General features: G+C 39.2%; 1 protein-coding gene across 1 annotated transcript; it reads left to right on the top strand.

Moving 5' to 3' along the window:
- Window positions 1–379: 379 nt before the first annotated feature.
- Window positions 380–10,143, top strand: SMC3 (structural maintenance of chromosome 3). Its single transcript, XM_087683471.1, has 28 exons — window positions 380–656; window positions 1,440–1,529; window positions 1,649–1,750; window positions 1,875–2,051; window positions 2,173–2,303; window positions 2,426–2,504; window positions 2,607–2,764; window positions 2,846–2,921; window positions 3,046–3,174; window positions 3,251–3,395; window positions 4,182–4,312; window positions 4,390–4,542; window positions 4,630–4,819; window positions 4,910–5,043; window positions 5,190–5,348; window positions 5,588–5,896; window positions 6,067–6,243; window positions 6,373–6,456; window positions 6,544–6,753; window positions 6,853–6,942; window positions 7,021–7,142; window positions 7,223–7,378; window positions 7,454–7,561; window positions 7,653–7,713; window positions 7,837–7,971; window positions 8,988–9,075; window positions 9,158–9,230; window positions 9,351–10,143. The coding sequence occupies exons 1-28, from the start codon at window positions 501–503 to the stop codon at window positions 9,466–9,468; spliced, it is 3,741 nt and encodes a 1,246-aa protein (XP_087539597.1). The 5' UTR covers window positions 380–500; the 3' UTR covers window positions 9,469–10,143.
- The last annotated feature ends 5,327 nt before the right edge of the window (window positions 10,144–15,470 follow it).

The raw sequence follows: 15,470 nt of genomic DNA, 5'->3' as shown, positions 1-15,470 counted from the left end.
GTGTAGATGACAAATGAGGATCTCTCACCCTGCAAATACAACTCATGATCATGGCAGATTTGTTGTGGCCATTACATGGACTCATGCATGGGACACGGGACCTATCTATGTTGAGCGTGGATAAGTTGGAGAGCAAAGGGAAGCAACAACGTTGCTGCTCTTTTCTCATAAAAATACGAAACGAGCAAGACCTAGCCTCACAAGCTTCGCAACAGTGCCAACCGTGCGAAGTGCGATTAGTGGGTCCAGACCAGCTAGTATATGTGAATGCTTGAAGGTTTTTGTATGGGCTTTGGTGCTATTTGTGGGCGTGCACAAGGGACCTCTTGTGAACACGCTCTTGGGCTAGTGTATTTCCCGCCCGTGAGTGTGCCATCAGGATTTTGAATATCGACTCTGAGAAGGCGCAGTTCGATCGGCCTTTGTGTCGTGTCTCTGTCTCTGTCTCTCTCGCGCACCCCCGCGCCCAGTCCCCGCTCCCGGCTTTCTTCTGGCCATCGATGGGCCGCGCGCCACCCCCTCCGGCTGCCCCTGGCGATGGCGAAGCTGCTGCCCCAGCAGCAGGCCAGCGCCGCAGCCGCCTTTTCATCCGCGAGATGGTCATGGAGAACTTCAAGTCCTACGCCGGCGAGCAGCGCGTAGGCCCCTTCCACAAGGTCCGTCTACTATGCAGTAGCAGTTGCCACACACCATGCCTGCGGTCATAGCTCATTGCACAATTAACAGGTCAGGAGACAGCCTCCTTTGATCTAGCCAAAGGATCTTCAAATCCGTCAGAATTCTGGCAAAATGCAGGAAAACATTTGTTGAAGATCTCAAGGGACAGTATCTGCTCATGCAATTGGTTTGCTCGAAGTAAGACAGGAATCAAAGTATTTTGCTCTACGAAGATTTGCAAATTCACCATCATCTAATTAACTGCATGCGTTGGTTGGACATGACTCCTTACCGCAGCCTCTATTAGAGCTGCACGCCATGTGTGATGATTTCTGAACCTTTCCGGAACTGGCGATTCAACTTTTGGGATTTGACAAATTTCATCATTGGCACACAAATCAGTGTTTCAGACTCGTATTTATCACGGAATATGAGGCTATGCAAACAGACGATTATCTAATTGACTGCACTGCATGTGTTGGTTGGACATGACTCAGTGCTGCAGCCTCTATTAGAGGTGCACTCAATGTGATGCTCTCTGAATCTTTCTGAAACTGAGGATTCAGCTTTTGGGATTTGACAAATTTCACCATTGACACACAAATCATGGTTTTGGACTTGTATTTATTATGGATTTTTTGGGGGAAAATTCAAACATATCATAACTTCTTCTGGATTGCTCACACACATGATCCTTTCCTCTCACACAGCACCTTGTGTGAAGTTCATGATTTCCCCTGTTCAGCTGGCCACGAGCTCACTTTTGGCTTCTGGTTATGCAGAGTTTTTCTGCAGTTGTGGGGCCAAATGGTAGTGGTAAAAGCAATGTAATTGATGCCATGCTCTTTGTTTTTGGAAAACGTGCAAAGCAGGTGAAGTAATATCTATACCAATTATGATACACAGCACACATTTGAAGTTGTTGTAAGCTAGTTGCTTAGGTGACAGTTGGATAATGAATGAGTTCTGAATATATCTTTGTCTTTTGAAGATGCGGTTGAACAAAGTGGCAGAATTGATTCATAACTCCTCAAATCATCAAAATTTGGACAAAGCACGTGTATCTGTCCACTTTCAGGAGATTATAGATCTGGTAGACATCTGCATTTTGAAAGATGATTCCTTGATTGGTGCCAAAGTTGATTGTAGCAATAGAGCATCACACCAATTAAACTTGATCATAGCAGTAGAGCATCACACCGATTAAACTTTTACAGGAGGAAGGGAACTACGAGCCTGTACCAGGGTCAGATTTTACAGTAACAAGAGTTGCTTTTCGGGACAGCTCATCAAAGTACTACCTTGATGACCGCGCAAGCAATTTCACTGAAGTGACAACCAAACTTAGAGCAAAAGGTGTTGATTTGGACAACAACCGTTTCTTGATTCTTCAGGTACTTTTTGAAGTGGAGGGCCTGAAAGATGAAATTCCTTTGCTTGTCCATGGAACTTACTCTTCCAATCTAGCTCCTTGCACTCTTTTGAGTATTGATGATACTTATTATTGGTCTGCAGGGTGAAGTAGAGCAGATCTCTTTGATGAAGCCTAAATCTCAAGGACCTCACGATGAAGGTTTTCTGGAGTATCTGGAAGATATAATTGGTTCCAATCAGTATGTGGAAAAGATCGAGGAAGCTACCAAACAGTGAGTCGCTATTGGAGTAACGACTTTGTTGAGACTTTTGTTTCACTTGTCTGAATTATTCCTCGAATCCTTCTCCATACAGCATTGATGTTCTGATTTTCTTCTAAACTGGTATGACACAGACTTGAAATTCTAAATGAAAAAAGAGGAAGTATGGTTCAGCGAGTCAAAATTGCTGAGAAAGAAAAAGATGGCCTTGAGGTAGATCGATCTTGAAATGAACGGTTTTTATAGATTGTTATTATTTATTTGAGTTTTCAAGTTGACAGCATGTAATATATAGGCATGTGCAAGTTTTCATAGGGTGCTAAGAATGAGGCAGAAGGCTACATGCTCAAAGAAGTGGAGCTTTACAAATGGAGAGGCAAATCTTCAGAGCTAGCCACCATAGAAGCTAAGGCGAATGCAACAAAGTTGAAGCAAAATGTTGCAGAACTTGAGGAAAGCTTAAAATCAGAGAGGTACTTTCACCTTATCTTGTACTAGAATGTTTGGATTGATGAAATCACATGGTATGCTTTGATGAATGTGGCTCCTTTCAGAGAAGCATTCTCACAACACTTAAAAGCAATGAAAGAATTGGAGGGCAAATACAACAAGCAGAACAAACGGCGTGAGGTAGATGCCATCCCTTCACTTCTCTTATGTATATACCTCTAGACATGTAGGTGCACTTGACTTGCTATCTTTTTCCCCAACATGCGGTGCACTTCTAACAAAAGGATCCATCCTGAGGTTTCAGGAAATTGAAGATGATTTGAAAAGCTGTGCAGAAGAGTTCAAAGAGTTTGAAAGGCAAGACCTTAAGTATCGCGAAGATTTAAAGCATATGAAGCAAAAGATTAAGAAGCTCGATGAAAAGATTGAAAAGGTATATCAAATCTTGCACTAAATTGGAGACCTGCAGCTGTCATTTTACGGCAGTGAAACAAACAAGTTGTTTACAGGACACTGCCAAGATACAAGAGACAGAAAAGGAAGCAGAGGAGTCTACATCGGCAATCGCAGAACTAGAGAAGGAAGTTGCAAAGCTTTCTGGAAAGCTTGCTGAAGAGGAGAAGGTATTGGATAAGATAAAAGAAGCCTCTAAAGGTATTTTTCTGAGCCTGATCAGCCTGCTCATATTTGGCAAAAATCACTCCCTCAACATAACATACAATTAAACTCAAGTTACCGGTCCTGTATGATGTCTGTCAAAGGTGATATTCTTGGAATTTAAGCAGGACTACGATACTTGTGATTTTACTTGAAGAGAGGCTCAGCACAGGCCCCGCCTTTGGCTTGGAACACCTTGGCATGACATCCCACAGCACCAAATCCTTTCTCCTGAGGCTTCCAATACATCAGTGCCGTATTCTCAACCCCAAGATTTGGACTTTCCCTCCTGATTTTATTCTACAGCCTGTCTCTATGCAACTCAAGTTGTCCAAGGGTAGATTTACATGCCCTCAGTGTGATTGTAATTACCTGCCTTTAAGCTGGCAACAGATGCCTCTAGTCGGCAATGACTTGCTTACTTATACTGAATCAACTGAGTGATGTCTATGCAAACGACTTATTTAATCTTCATAGTTGCTTTTTGTTGATCTTTTAGTATATACCACTTGTTTTCCAAGATGTTTTATAGGTTGTCTATAGCTATCCATTTCCCGTTTTTTGCAAGTATTCTTATGTTGATTGTAACTTGCTAGCTATTAATGAAGCTTTCCATTCTTCATAATTGTATAAACTTTGCTTGGAAATTATAAGCTTGTATGAGTTTTTCTTGAATGTTAAAGGTTATACAGGTGTTGATTTCTGCATGTTCTTAGTTGCACAGTATTTTTTAAGTCTGGTCTTCAATCTAAGATATATGCATAGTGACATGCTAACATTCAGGTGAGATAGAAGAACATCGAAAGCAACTTGCAGCTGTTCGTACTGAACTGGAGCCATGGGACAAGGAAATAATAGATTGCCAAGGGAAGCTTGATCTGGCCGTTTCGGAAAGGAACCTGCTTAGAGAGAAGGTTTGATAATCTAAATCTCATGCCCTTCCCCAAGGAATGTTTTTGTGTTGTTACTTACTCCTAGAGTTCATCTGCAGCATGAGGCAGGAAGGAATTCGTATGAGAAAGCACAAGACAACATCAAGTCGATCAAAGGCAAGCTTCTAGAGAAAGAGAAGGAACTGCTGAATATAGATGCAGCTATACAGAAAAGTCAGACACTTGCTAAGACTGGCCATGAAGATGAAGAGGTGTCATGTAGAATTTCATTTTTTAGAAAGGTGTTGCTGTTTCACAAAGTTTCTCATCCTTGAATCCTGTTTGTTTGGCACTTACAGTTACTGTTAAAGGAGGATGAATTGGTTGCTTCCCAAGAGCAGGCAGCTAGACAGAAAGTCAGTGAACTGCGCTCAGTATTGGAGTCAGAAAAAAGTCAAGGCTCTGTGCTAAAAGCTATTCTGCAAGCTAAGGAATCGGGTGAAATTCCTGGAATATATGGTCGTCTAGGAGATCTTGGAGCCATTGAAGGTGTGTGAATTATCAGGAGGAATTCTCATTTCAGGGTGTCTCTATATCTAAATTTGCATGGCTGCTCATATTGTGGTGATATTTCTCCAGCAAAATACGATGTTGCCATCTCAACTGCATGTGGGGGCTTAGACTACATTGTGGTAGAAACTGCCCCGGCTGCTCAGGCATGTGTGGAGCTTTTGAGAACTAGAGGCCTTGGAGTAGCAACTTTCTTGATTCTGGTACCACCTGCTCTAATTGTTTGGTTATAAAAAAAAACACTGCTGCATTTACCCTGATTATGCTATGAGTTTTTGCTGCAGAAGGAAACTTAAAGCTTTGCTACATTTTTGAGTCTTTAAGGGCACTGATTTTGGAATGGTTTCAGGACAAGCAAGAAGGCCATGCTCAGAAGATGAAAGAGAAGGTCCAAACACCAGAGGGAGTTCCTCGGTTGTTTGATCTTGTTAAAACGCAAGATGAGAGACTTCGGTTGGCATTTTTTTCTGTCCTTGGGAATACAGTGGTTGCTAAAGATTTGGATCAGGTAATTTTCTTCTCACTTGTTTGTCAAAGGGGGCATTCCTGTAGTCTACCGAACCAACCCTCATTGCACAGTTCACGCTTTCGTCTCATATCCATGATGATATGCTTGAAAACATTTTAAGACCTTGTGCTAGCAGCATAAGCATTCTGAGTGATGATGGTGTTTTAAACATTTGGGGCAAAAAATAACTGTACGGTGTTAGCACTGGTTTTTGACACATGACTATCTTTCTGTTTCAGGCCACACGAATAGCATATGGTCCCAACAAAGAGTTCAGGAGGGTGGTTACTTTAGATGGTGCTGTCTTTGAAAAATCTGGCACTATGAGTGGTGGTGGTGGAAAGCCAAAGGGAGGGAGGATGGGAACTGCTATTCGAGCTTGCAGTGTTTCCATGGAGAGTATGGCTACAGCAGAGCAGGAATTAGTGAGTCTAACAGAAAGACGGAACAGTCTACAGGACAAAATTGATACTACTAGACGACAATACAAAACTGCTGAAAAGACTTTGGCGCAACTGGAACTTCAGCTAGCAAAAGTTCGAATGGAGGTTTGGTACTACCCACAATGTGTTGAGTTGGAGTGTGGATCTTTTGGCTTTGTGAATGATTTCAAATTCATACTATTACCTGTTTCAGATATCTTGCATCCCTTTGTTTGTTGGTTGTCCGCTTTTTCTAGTAAGTAGAAACATGCTGAGCCTTTTCTTCGTCTGTGAAGGTTGAAGCTTTGAAGGCACAGAAAAGAGATTTAGAAGAACAGCTCGCTGCTTTGAAGGTAGCTGCGAGTCCAAAGGAGGAGGAATTGCAGAGAGTTCAAGAGCTTGAATCATCTATTGTTGCTGCTGAAGCAGAGATGTCCAGGCTGAAAAAGAACTCAAAAAGTCTGAAAGACAAGGTTGCTACTGTTTTTTCCCCAGTTGCCGGTAAAATTGTGGGATATGCATTTTCCTGGCGGTGATGTATCTACTGTACAGCTTAATCTTCGTGCTTGTAGATCTAAACTGGTGATATATTCTGGAATCAGGCTGATGAGCTACAAAAGAAAATGGAGAACGCAGGTGGTGACAGATTGCAGCAGCAGAAAGCTGCTGTCAATAAGCTACAAACGGTCAGCCTTTCCAGTCATTGTTCTCATCTCTTTGCAAGCCATGTTAAAAAAGTAATGGGGCATTCACATTCAAAATGATTGCTGCAGAGTATTGATTCCAAAAATACAGAGATGAACAGAAGAAAGGTCAAGATCACAACAGGTGCCAAAACTGTTCAAAAATTGAAGAAGGCTTTAGATGAAGCATCGAAAGAGAGAGCAAATTACGTGGAAGATAAGGAGAAAAGAGCTGTGGAGTTCAAAGAGATAGAGAAAAAAGCTTTGGTTGTTGAAGAGAAGTATAAGAATCTGCAACAGGTGCTTGTGATAAGATCTTAGTGCTCCTTCATCGTATAAGAAGTAACAGTTCTACAACTGGATTTCAAAGTTATTGAGTGATGCTCTTTTGTTGTTTAGATATTGGAGAAGCACCAAGAGGAATTGGAGAGTGCCAAGAAGGAATTCAATGACAGGAAAAAAGTAGTCGATGAACTTCGAACAGGCGAGGTACTTAGAAGCTGAGTTTGTCTTTTGTTACAGGAGCAAAATCTTGTACTCACAATAGCCCACTGACATCTTCACCAGGTTGATGCCCAATACAAATTAGATGACCTCAAGAAAACGCTGAAAGAGTGGGAGATGAAAGTAAAAGCGTATCAGAAGCAGATGGAAGACATTAGCAAAAGTCTCCACCATCATGTGGAACAGTACGTGAATGATGTATTTACTTTGAATGAAGATATGTACTTCTACCATTATGCTGAATATGCCGTTTCACTGTGTTTAGAATCCATAAGGAAGGTATAGATACTGGACTGTTGCAAACGGCTTTAGCAATAGAGCAGTTAAATGAGACCAATGAACTTGCGGCTGTTCGTGCCAAAGTTGCACTTGTGGAAGCTCAACTCAAAGAATTAAAGCCCAACTTGGATGCCATTGCAGAGTATTTTCTTTTCCTAAATATTTCTTTGGTTATTAAGTATTATGAAATGGTTGTTTGACCTTAGTTACTATGTAGGTACCGGGAGAAAGCGTCTATATACACTGAAAGAGTCAATGAACTGAATGAGGTCACCCAGGAAAGGGACGATCTCAAAAAGATTCATGATGATCTCAGAAAACGAAGGTATTTGCAATAGTTTTTGTTAAAGGGACCTTCTGCACTTGGCCGTGATATTTCTTTCTATGCCTTCATGGTTGAATGGACTTGCATGTAGATTGGATGAGTTTATGGCTGGGTTCAATGCAATCTCGCTTAAACTGAAAGAGATGTATCAGGTTTGTGTTGTTGCCCCTTTTGTCTGTAGTTAAATTGGCTGAACTTTGTACATGTTGAGCACAAAATTCTGTCACCAAAATGACCTGGACCAGTTTTCCTTTTTCGAAATATCGAATAAACAGATGATTACTTTGGGCGGAGATGCTGAATTGGAGCTTGTTGATTCCCTTGATCCATTTGCGGAAGGAGTTGTTTTCAGCGTTCGGCCACCCAAAAAGAGCTGGAAGAACATTGGTAACTTGTCAGGTGGTGAAAAGGTAATGCAATTGGAATCAATTCTGGAACTTTTTGCGAGCTCTCAATCTTAACTCACATAGATCTGAATGCATTGCATGTTTTAGTGTGCTCTAGCCACTGTACTTACATACCTGTATCTAGTGAACAGACGTGTTACCGTGGACTCCATACAGAATTGTTTCTGTTTAAATGGTCAACTGCCTGAGACCTGTCACTTGCACACATCTTTGGGAGTGAGAGCCATGCTGGATAAGGACCCTATTGTTCAAAAAGCTGCCAGTAATGACCACGAATCAGGTGTCCTAGAAAGGGAAATAATCACATGCTGTGACCAACACCATGGGAACATAGGTTTACTTACCTACTCATCCCATCTGGAGGACTTGGTACTCATCATTTCGTTTGTTAGTGATTGTGTCCGCATGGACATCTGGGTGCTCCAGAGCTTCGCATAACTGTCTACAAAGGTTCTCATTCGGGTCTCTCCTTGTCTGTCAAGGTTTTTATTCAGTGCTTCTGGGGGTGGATCAGTTAAGGTTGTTACTTTGTAGGTTTTGCCTTCCGGCCAAATTTGTCGGCTGAAAGTACAACACCGTGCATGGCATGTAGTTGCTTAGCACACCCTCTGCTTGCAGCGAGGACCATAGATAGCAAAAGTTCGCTAGATTAGAGTCCTAATTAGCCGCAGGGATCACTCGTGCAGGTATTAAAAGTCCTAATCAGGCCGCAAGAGCGGCTCCTGCAGGCTGGCACCCCAGGAATTGGAGTTGTGTGTCAATTTAGCTCTTAGAGCCTGTGATTTTTGCTCTATGAACGTGTTATTAAGTGCACTAAATTGTGTGTGCCTGAGAGGGCCTCAGTCCTTAACAAGGTTCCATATTTCGGAGATGTGCGTTTGGCATGTGCTTTGCATCAAAGAGTCTAAATCAGATCTATCCAAGGCTGTAGATCAAGGTGCTGATCCATTGTGTTCCTAAATGCCACATCATAGCTGTGGAGATAATGAGCTAAGACTATCCTGCTCAATTTTTCGCAGACACTAAGTTCTTTGGCACTCGTGTTTGCTCTTCATCACTACAAACCTACACCTCTCTACGTAATGGATGAGATTGATGCTGCTTTAGGTAAGATCTGTTCAGGGAAACGTGATTAGCTGTCCAGATTCTTGACTGTGATTTAGTTCTAAGAGGATTTGACTCTTTCCAGATTTCAAGAACGTGTCTATTGTGGGACACTATATCAAGGATCGTACTAAGGATGCACAGTTCATTATCATCAGGTTCTGCTTTGAAATTTTCCTAGTATCTTGCTTGTATGTGTTCATGGCACATGCTCAGAGGACTTCTTTAAAAAGGTTTTCTGACTCTTACTGGTTATTTCTGCGTTTCTTTGAAAACAGCTTAAGAAACAACATGTTCGAGCTCGCGGATCGGTTGATTGGGATTTACAAAACTGACAACTGCACCAAGAGCATCACCATCAACCCTAGCAGCTTCGCCATTGCAGCTGCCAGCTGATTCGATACTAGCACGGATACTTTCCCCTGTGAATCAGTGTCTCGCTGATGATGGATAACCGTTACACAGAAAATGCCTCAAGCACCTTGGGAAAGGCACAAGGTTCATGCCACTCAAAAGGAAATATGGTCTCTCTTTCTCTGCAATCTTGGTAACATCTCCAAAGCCAACCTGGGCCCATGGGAGGAACACACGTGTGAGTTAGTGAGTTTGCAACTGGGAATCGGAGAATGCAATCTTGTTGCAGTGCTAATGTGCATGGTGGAGCTAGGAGCAACAGAGATTGCAGCAACTAATAGGAAGATTGAAGATGAAGGAAATGATCCCACCACATAAATGCCGGAATATGGGAGCACCTTGGTGCAATGTGCTTACATTTTGCATCAACCTGCTTAGGCTAGAACTCCAGTAGGATTTAGCAATGGAGATTCCTATGTTGTACTATATGTAGGATGCAAAATCAAAGGCCTACGATCATATGTTCTATGACCTGGCCGCTTACTTACACTAGCTATCGATCATCATCAGTGTTTGGCAAGCATTTAAATGGTTAACTTGGTGTGCACCATGCCTGTTAGGATAGTTGTCACTTATTCTTGCGAAGAGATGGTATTGTAAGTCATTGAAAACTTGGGTCCTAAAATGTTAATAATTTGTAGTATATAGGATTTTCTAGTAAATAAAAAACAAAACTTGGAGGATTAAGTTTTAGATATTGTTTGGATAAATAACGAAATGTTTGTTGTTTCTATTTTAAAATAATATCAATTCTACATGGTTATATTTTAGATTTCCATAGCTTATGTAGGCAAAAAACAAAAAGAGATATTGTTCACCAAAATTAAGCAAAAGTCTTGCTAGCAAAGTATAACAACAATAGCTAGCATAAGGAAAGAGGGCTTCAAAGTATGTATTTGTAGCAATGTTGCACATTAGAAATTTATAGAACAATTAGAAGCAATGGCTTAATAAATATCCATATGTAAGAATCATTTATGACCCTAGCTCAACAATAGCTATAAATGAGATTCAATGGTTGTTAGGACATACCACCAAGGAAATGTGTTGGAAGATATTTTGAGTTTTGTTATTGCCATGTAGAAGATGCAATTTGGAGTAGTATACTTAGGAAAGTTCTACAAAGAAAATGGCATTATTCTTCTCATGGCAAACTAATCTTTTTTAGCCACTTCATATTGACCCATTGTTATTAGAGAGTTTCTCCATGAAGAAAATGCACATGAAGAGCTTATAGTGCCAAAACAAGCAAGCATTGGTATGGAGAGTAAAAGAACAATCACACAATGAAATGAAAAATCCAAGATAAAATTTGCACATGCAAAAAAGTCTACCTATTTGCATTATCAAAATGTTAGCAATAGTTAGCTCATGTGTGAGTTTGTGCATGTTGGAGTGGGTTGGGGCATGTTCTTGATTATTCAGGAGTTTATATGACATTTTATGTCTTTATTTTGTCCATTTTGACATTATGGTTGGTTGATCATATTAAAGATTGGCCAACTTATAACGATTTATGGCATTCTTTTGGCCTATTTACTTATGCTCCTCCATAATCTCTCATTCATCACTTGCAAATCTAGTGTATGCTTTGGAGGAGAGAGGAGCTAGTACTAGTGCCCATGTAGCTAGTGATTCGTTATTGTATGTGCTTTTGTCTCATGTTTGATATATGGATTTCATTTCTTGAGCATTTTTTTGAGTTCTCTTCTTTGCAATGTTCTCTCTTATCTTTCTCTTGTTTTGTTTTCAATAATTTATTTTGGCACTTGTTTATGCTTTCATTGCTACATCGCTTTTGACAAAGTATTAGATTTTAAGATTTGTGTTATTATTGTTTGCTTCTATTGATTTCAAGACTTCTCTTACCTCTTGTTGATTTGGCGATTGTTGCTTGTTTCCCTTGTTCTATCTATCAAACTTTGGAGGCTATGTTTTGGTTATAGTTGCATGTGTTACATTGTTTGTTGCATTTAATGTAGGTTGCCAATATGTCACTTGCATTTAATGCTATTTAACATTTTTTCATTGCATTTGCATTTTTTGCATCCACTGCTCTTGGAGATTGGGCGACAACATTTGTTGCCTTTTGATAGTGTTTGTTGGTTGTTTTTATTTTTTACAATTGATTTTGGGTGATAAACTTGTGAATAGTATGTGAACTCTCTTGTGGAGTCTTTGCTATTGGTTTGGCTATCTTTTCTCTTTGTCCACCTATCCTCTATCCTCTCTTCCTATTCTCTCCAAATGGCTCCTTTGTGCACTTCCACTAATGGTTATGAATGCTACAACAATGAGAAAAAGATTCATTGTCACTGCATATATGTAAATAACAATCGCATGTACATTTTGACGAAGAGGTCAATGAATTAGCAGTTTCTTTATGAACAAACAATACTCGTGCCTCTCCTAAATAAGAAGGATGTGTGTTGAAAGTGTATTGGAGAAAACTATTTTTTAATACACCTCGTGTATATTCTTGACAGAGCCCATGTTAGTGCTATTTTTATCTTAAGGTTTTTGACTTGCTTTGTGGTTGATGATAATTGTGGGAGTTGGCTTGCATCCAAAAACTTGTAAAACTGGAGTGTTGAATCATAATGAAATCTATTGATATGGTAGCATATAGGTGGTAACTTGAAAGTAAGTATATGTATAGCCACCTATATGGTAGCTTTATAGAAACTCCTAATATACATGTTACTAGAATTGCTTTCTAATTCATAATTTTCTTCGCATGCAACATTGTGTTGTCAAGATTCTAGGCAGCCTTGTAAGGATTCTTATCAATCAAAATAGTCATGGTTAGGTTGTATCTAGGGAATGCTTTCCATAAATTTTGCAACTTCTTATTGAAGATGGGGTTTTCATCGCCAATACCAACAAATCCTCTTTGTTGCAAAGCTCTTGTCCAAATAGAACTTTAATGTGTTGATATCGTTTTGAAAAGCACCATGTTAGCATATTTTTAGCCTTAAGAAGCATGACACATATCCAAACAAAGACATTGAAGCATTGAAGGCACCACTTCAAGAAGTCACATGCATCTAACTTCATAGCAACATACATTCTCTTTTGCGTATAAGGCACTACTTTCATGACTTGAATGAATGCAAAGTAAGGCCCTCCATACAAGGAAGAAATAAGAATTCCATTGAGATCCAGTAATTAGAGAAGATTTTGACTCAAAATCTTGATGATTTACACCTTCCCATACCAATACATTTCTTCACTTGATCAACTTTAGTAGAGTCATTTGTGATTTCTACACTCACACATGCCTTATCACAATCAAACATCTATAACATCATTCCATGCAACCTGATGTGTCATATCAACATACATCTCCAGATCAATATCTTACCTTTTGCATGAGTAGACATTCTTCAACAAACAGCAACATTGGGCTTATCATCGATAGCCAAATTATATTGCTAGCTACCACATGTTATACATTTTAATAGCAATACATTCTTGTATAACCACTAGTATAGCCAAGCATGCTACACTTGTAATAATGTTCTGGTATCTACTAGTATGGTGGTAACTATCACATATAATACTTGTTGTTAGCTACCATTATGGTGGTAGCTACTAGTATCAAGGCCACCATAATAGCGATAGCTACCATAGTGATACATATCATAGTGATAGCTATCTATTATAATGGCAATTGTCACATAACTAGTTTCTAGTATAGTAACTAGTTATCTACTATAAAGATACCGCACATATACCTAGTGGTAGTTGTCATACAACTAGCTCTAATATAGTAACTAACTACCACATATATACCTAATATATGAAAACAACCTCAATCCTATGGTAGATAAATCTTACCATTCTATCTTCTTGCTACAATAACAAAGCCAAGTCAATGGTATAGATTTTAACGTATACCTCTCTTTATGGACTTGTCTAATGATGCATGACAATGAAACAACATTAAAGATCGAATGTGATTTGAGATGATCTATGCACTTGTTCATGTTCCCAAGGCGAGCAAAACAATAGATATGGTGTGCATGCCTATGAGGTATCATGATTTGCATAGTGCCTCATCATTGCACATGACTAACCCATAAGCAACACATGTCGAAGATAGGCAAACAAAATCTACCTCACTAGTTAACCTTTGATAGTGGGAGTTTTAACACAATTGAACAAATTTTAGCATGTATCTTCTTCACAAACTCTAATTGAGAACCCTTGATAGTTACATTTGATTCCTTTAGGCCAAAATCTTTTGAATTTGACTAAATTTATCAATAGAAAATGCATATCAAACTTCACCATATACTCTCTCAATACTCACTAAAGTGTAGTCGGTTTACTTTTTTGGTCTTCAATCTTTATAGTATCATAAGGTCCAATAGATTCTAATTGTTGCAAATAAGCTTTGCCATCATTAAATTATGATATTAAATTGCAATCGCTCCCATAGCTCCATTATTGTAATGAACACTCACCATGTGTCCATCAACCCCCACTGCAACCTTAGTAAGTTTTAATAAAGCCATTGTGATAGCTTAGTCCTCTCTCTCTCTCTCTCTCTCTCTCTCTCTCTCTCTCTCTCTTTGTGCCATGGATACAGAGATTCGACCTTCAACAAGGCGTCCAAGCTCCCAAATCACATCCATATTAGTGTTTAACTCATTCCAAAAAGATGGAAGATGGATTCCTACAATCATCAGCAAAGGTAGTTGGATCACCACATGCAATATGCAAAATGTGGGAAAAGGCGAAGATATGAGAGCTCGTTCATCTCTGCTTGGAAGGGTAGAATCCGAGATTTCAAGCTTGGAGTAAATAAGAATAGCATAAAAGAGGTACTGCTGCAACATGTGTTTATGCATAGAGAGCTATATTTGGAACCTGGAACTTCAAATCTTCCAATGCATAGACCAAATTGTAAGGATTTGATTCTTAAAGTCTTTCTTTTCTTGAACTTGGTTTAAGGTTTTCCATTATAACATTTGTTCATTTGTCTTACCAGATGTCTATCCCTCTAATCTTGAGGAATGGCAATCGATTGAGTCTATTGTTGATGTTATTGATGTGATGCATGGTTCGATTGGAGAAGAGATATACAAAGGTAGAAAGAAGACAAAGCTTGTAGAGAATGGAATATTCTTCTATGACCATTCTTATATTGTTCCCATGTAGCATAGCCAATGGGGATCAATATCCCCCCTTCCTTTGCTCGATTTTCCAAGCTTTGAGTGGCCTTTGTCAAGTCCAGCTACTAGTGAGGGCTATAGATGAAAAATATTTTTTGAGATACAAAGAGCATTAAAACCTAAAATCTCAAGTAGGCTAAGCAAAGTTACTTTGTTTATGCCTATTAATATTTTTGTTCACTTCTTTTCTAATGTTGAGATAAGAAGATCAAAGGCCATGCTTTCAGTGAAGAGACTAACATATGATCATGTCATACAATTTGTTGATGAGGGATAGGTCACTAGGACAAAAGGAAAATTTATATGTAAGATAGATCAAGACTCTATAGCTTGTAAGATAGATCAAGACTCTATAGCTTGTAAATATACGATTGCTACTCAAAATTTAATCCTTAGATTTTATTATAGTAGATGGCATTATGTTGGTGGTAGTCTGGTTGCTTTAGACCAAAATCTTAAAATGTGTAAGATAGATCAAGACTCTATAGCATGTAAATATACAATTGCTACTCAAAATTTAATCCTTAGATTTTATTATAGTAGATGGCATTATGTTGGTGGTAGTTTGGTTGCTTTAGACCAAAATCTTAATAATTTTAGCAAAGATCCTATAGTGGATCTTGATGTTTGGTTCAATGAGGACATTAATACAATCCTAAAGGTTAGATCGTCATGTACACTAAATCAAGTGAGGATGGATTTACAAAATGAGTAAGTTTTTATATCATATTATATCCACTTAGGTGTATATTTGATTTCACTTCTCGATTAATAAACATTTGTAACATGTTTTTTTTATAGATA

This window comes from Lygodium microphyllum, chromosome 8 (assembly GCF_053477565.2).
Source record: "Lygodium microphyllum isolate KBCC chromosome 8, Lygodium_microphyllum_v1.1.10, whole genome shotgun sequence".
NCBI classification, from domain to species: Eukaryota; Viridiplantae; Streptophyta; class Polypodiopsida; order Schizaeales; family Lygodiaceae; genus Lygodium; species Lygodium microphyllum.
This window is presented reverse-complemented; position numbering and strand designations above follow the sequence as displayed.

Bases quoted from the DNA above. Each gene is read 5' to 3' on its own strand.
- SMC3 (XM_087683471.1), top strand. From the start codon at position 501: ATGGGCCGCGCGCCACCCCCTCCGGCTGCCCCTGGCGATGGCGAAGCT. The intron at 7,379-7,453 runs GTATTTTCTTTT...GTTACTATGTAG, and splicing joins AACTTGGATGCCATTGCAGA to GTACCGGGAGAAAGCGTCTA. The intron at 9,231-9,350 runs GTTCTGCTTTGA...CTTTGAAAACAG, and splicing joins GCACAGTTCATTATCATCAG to CTTAAGAAACAACATGTTCG.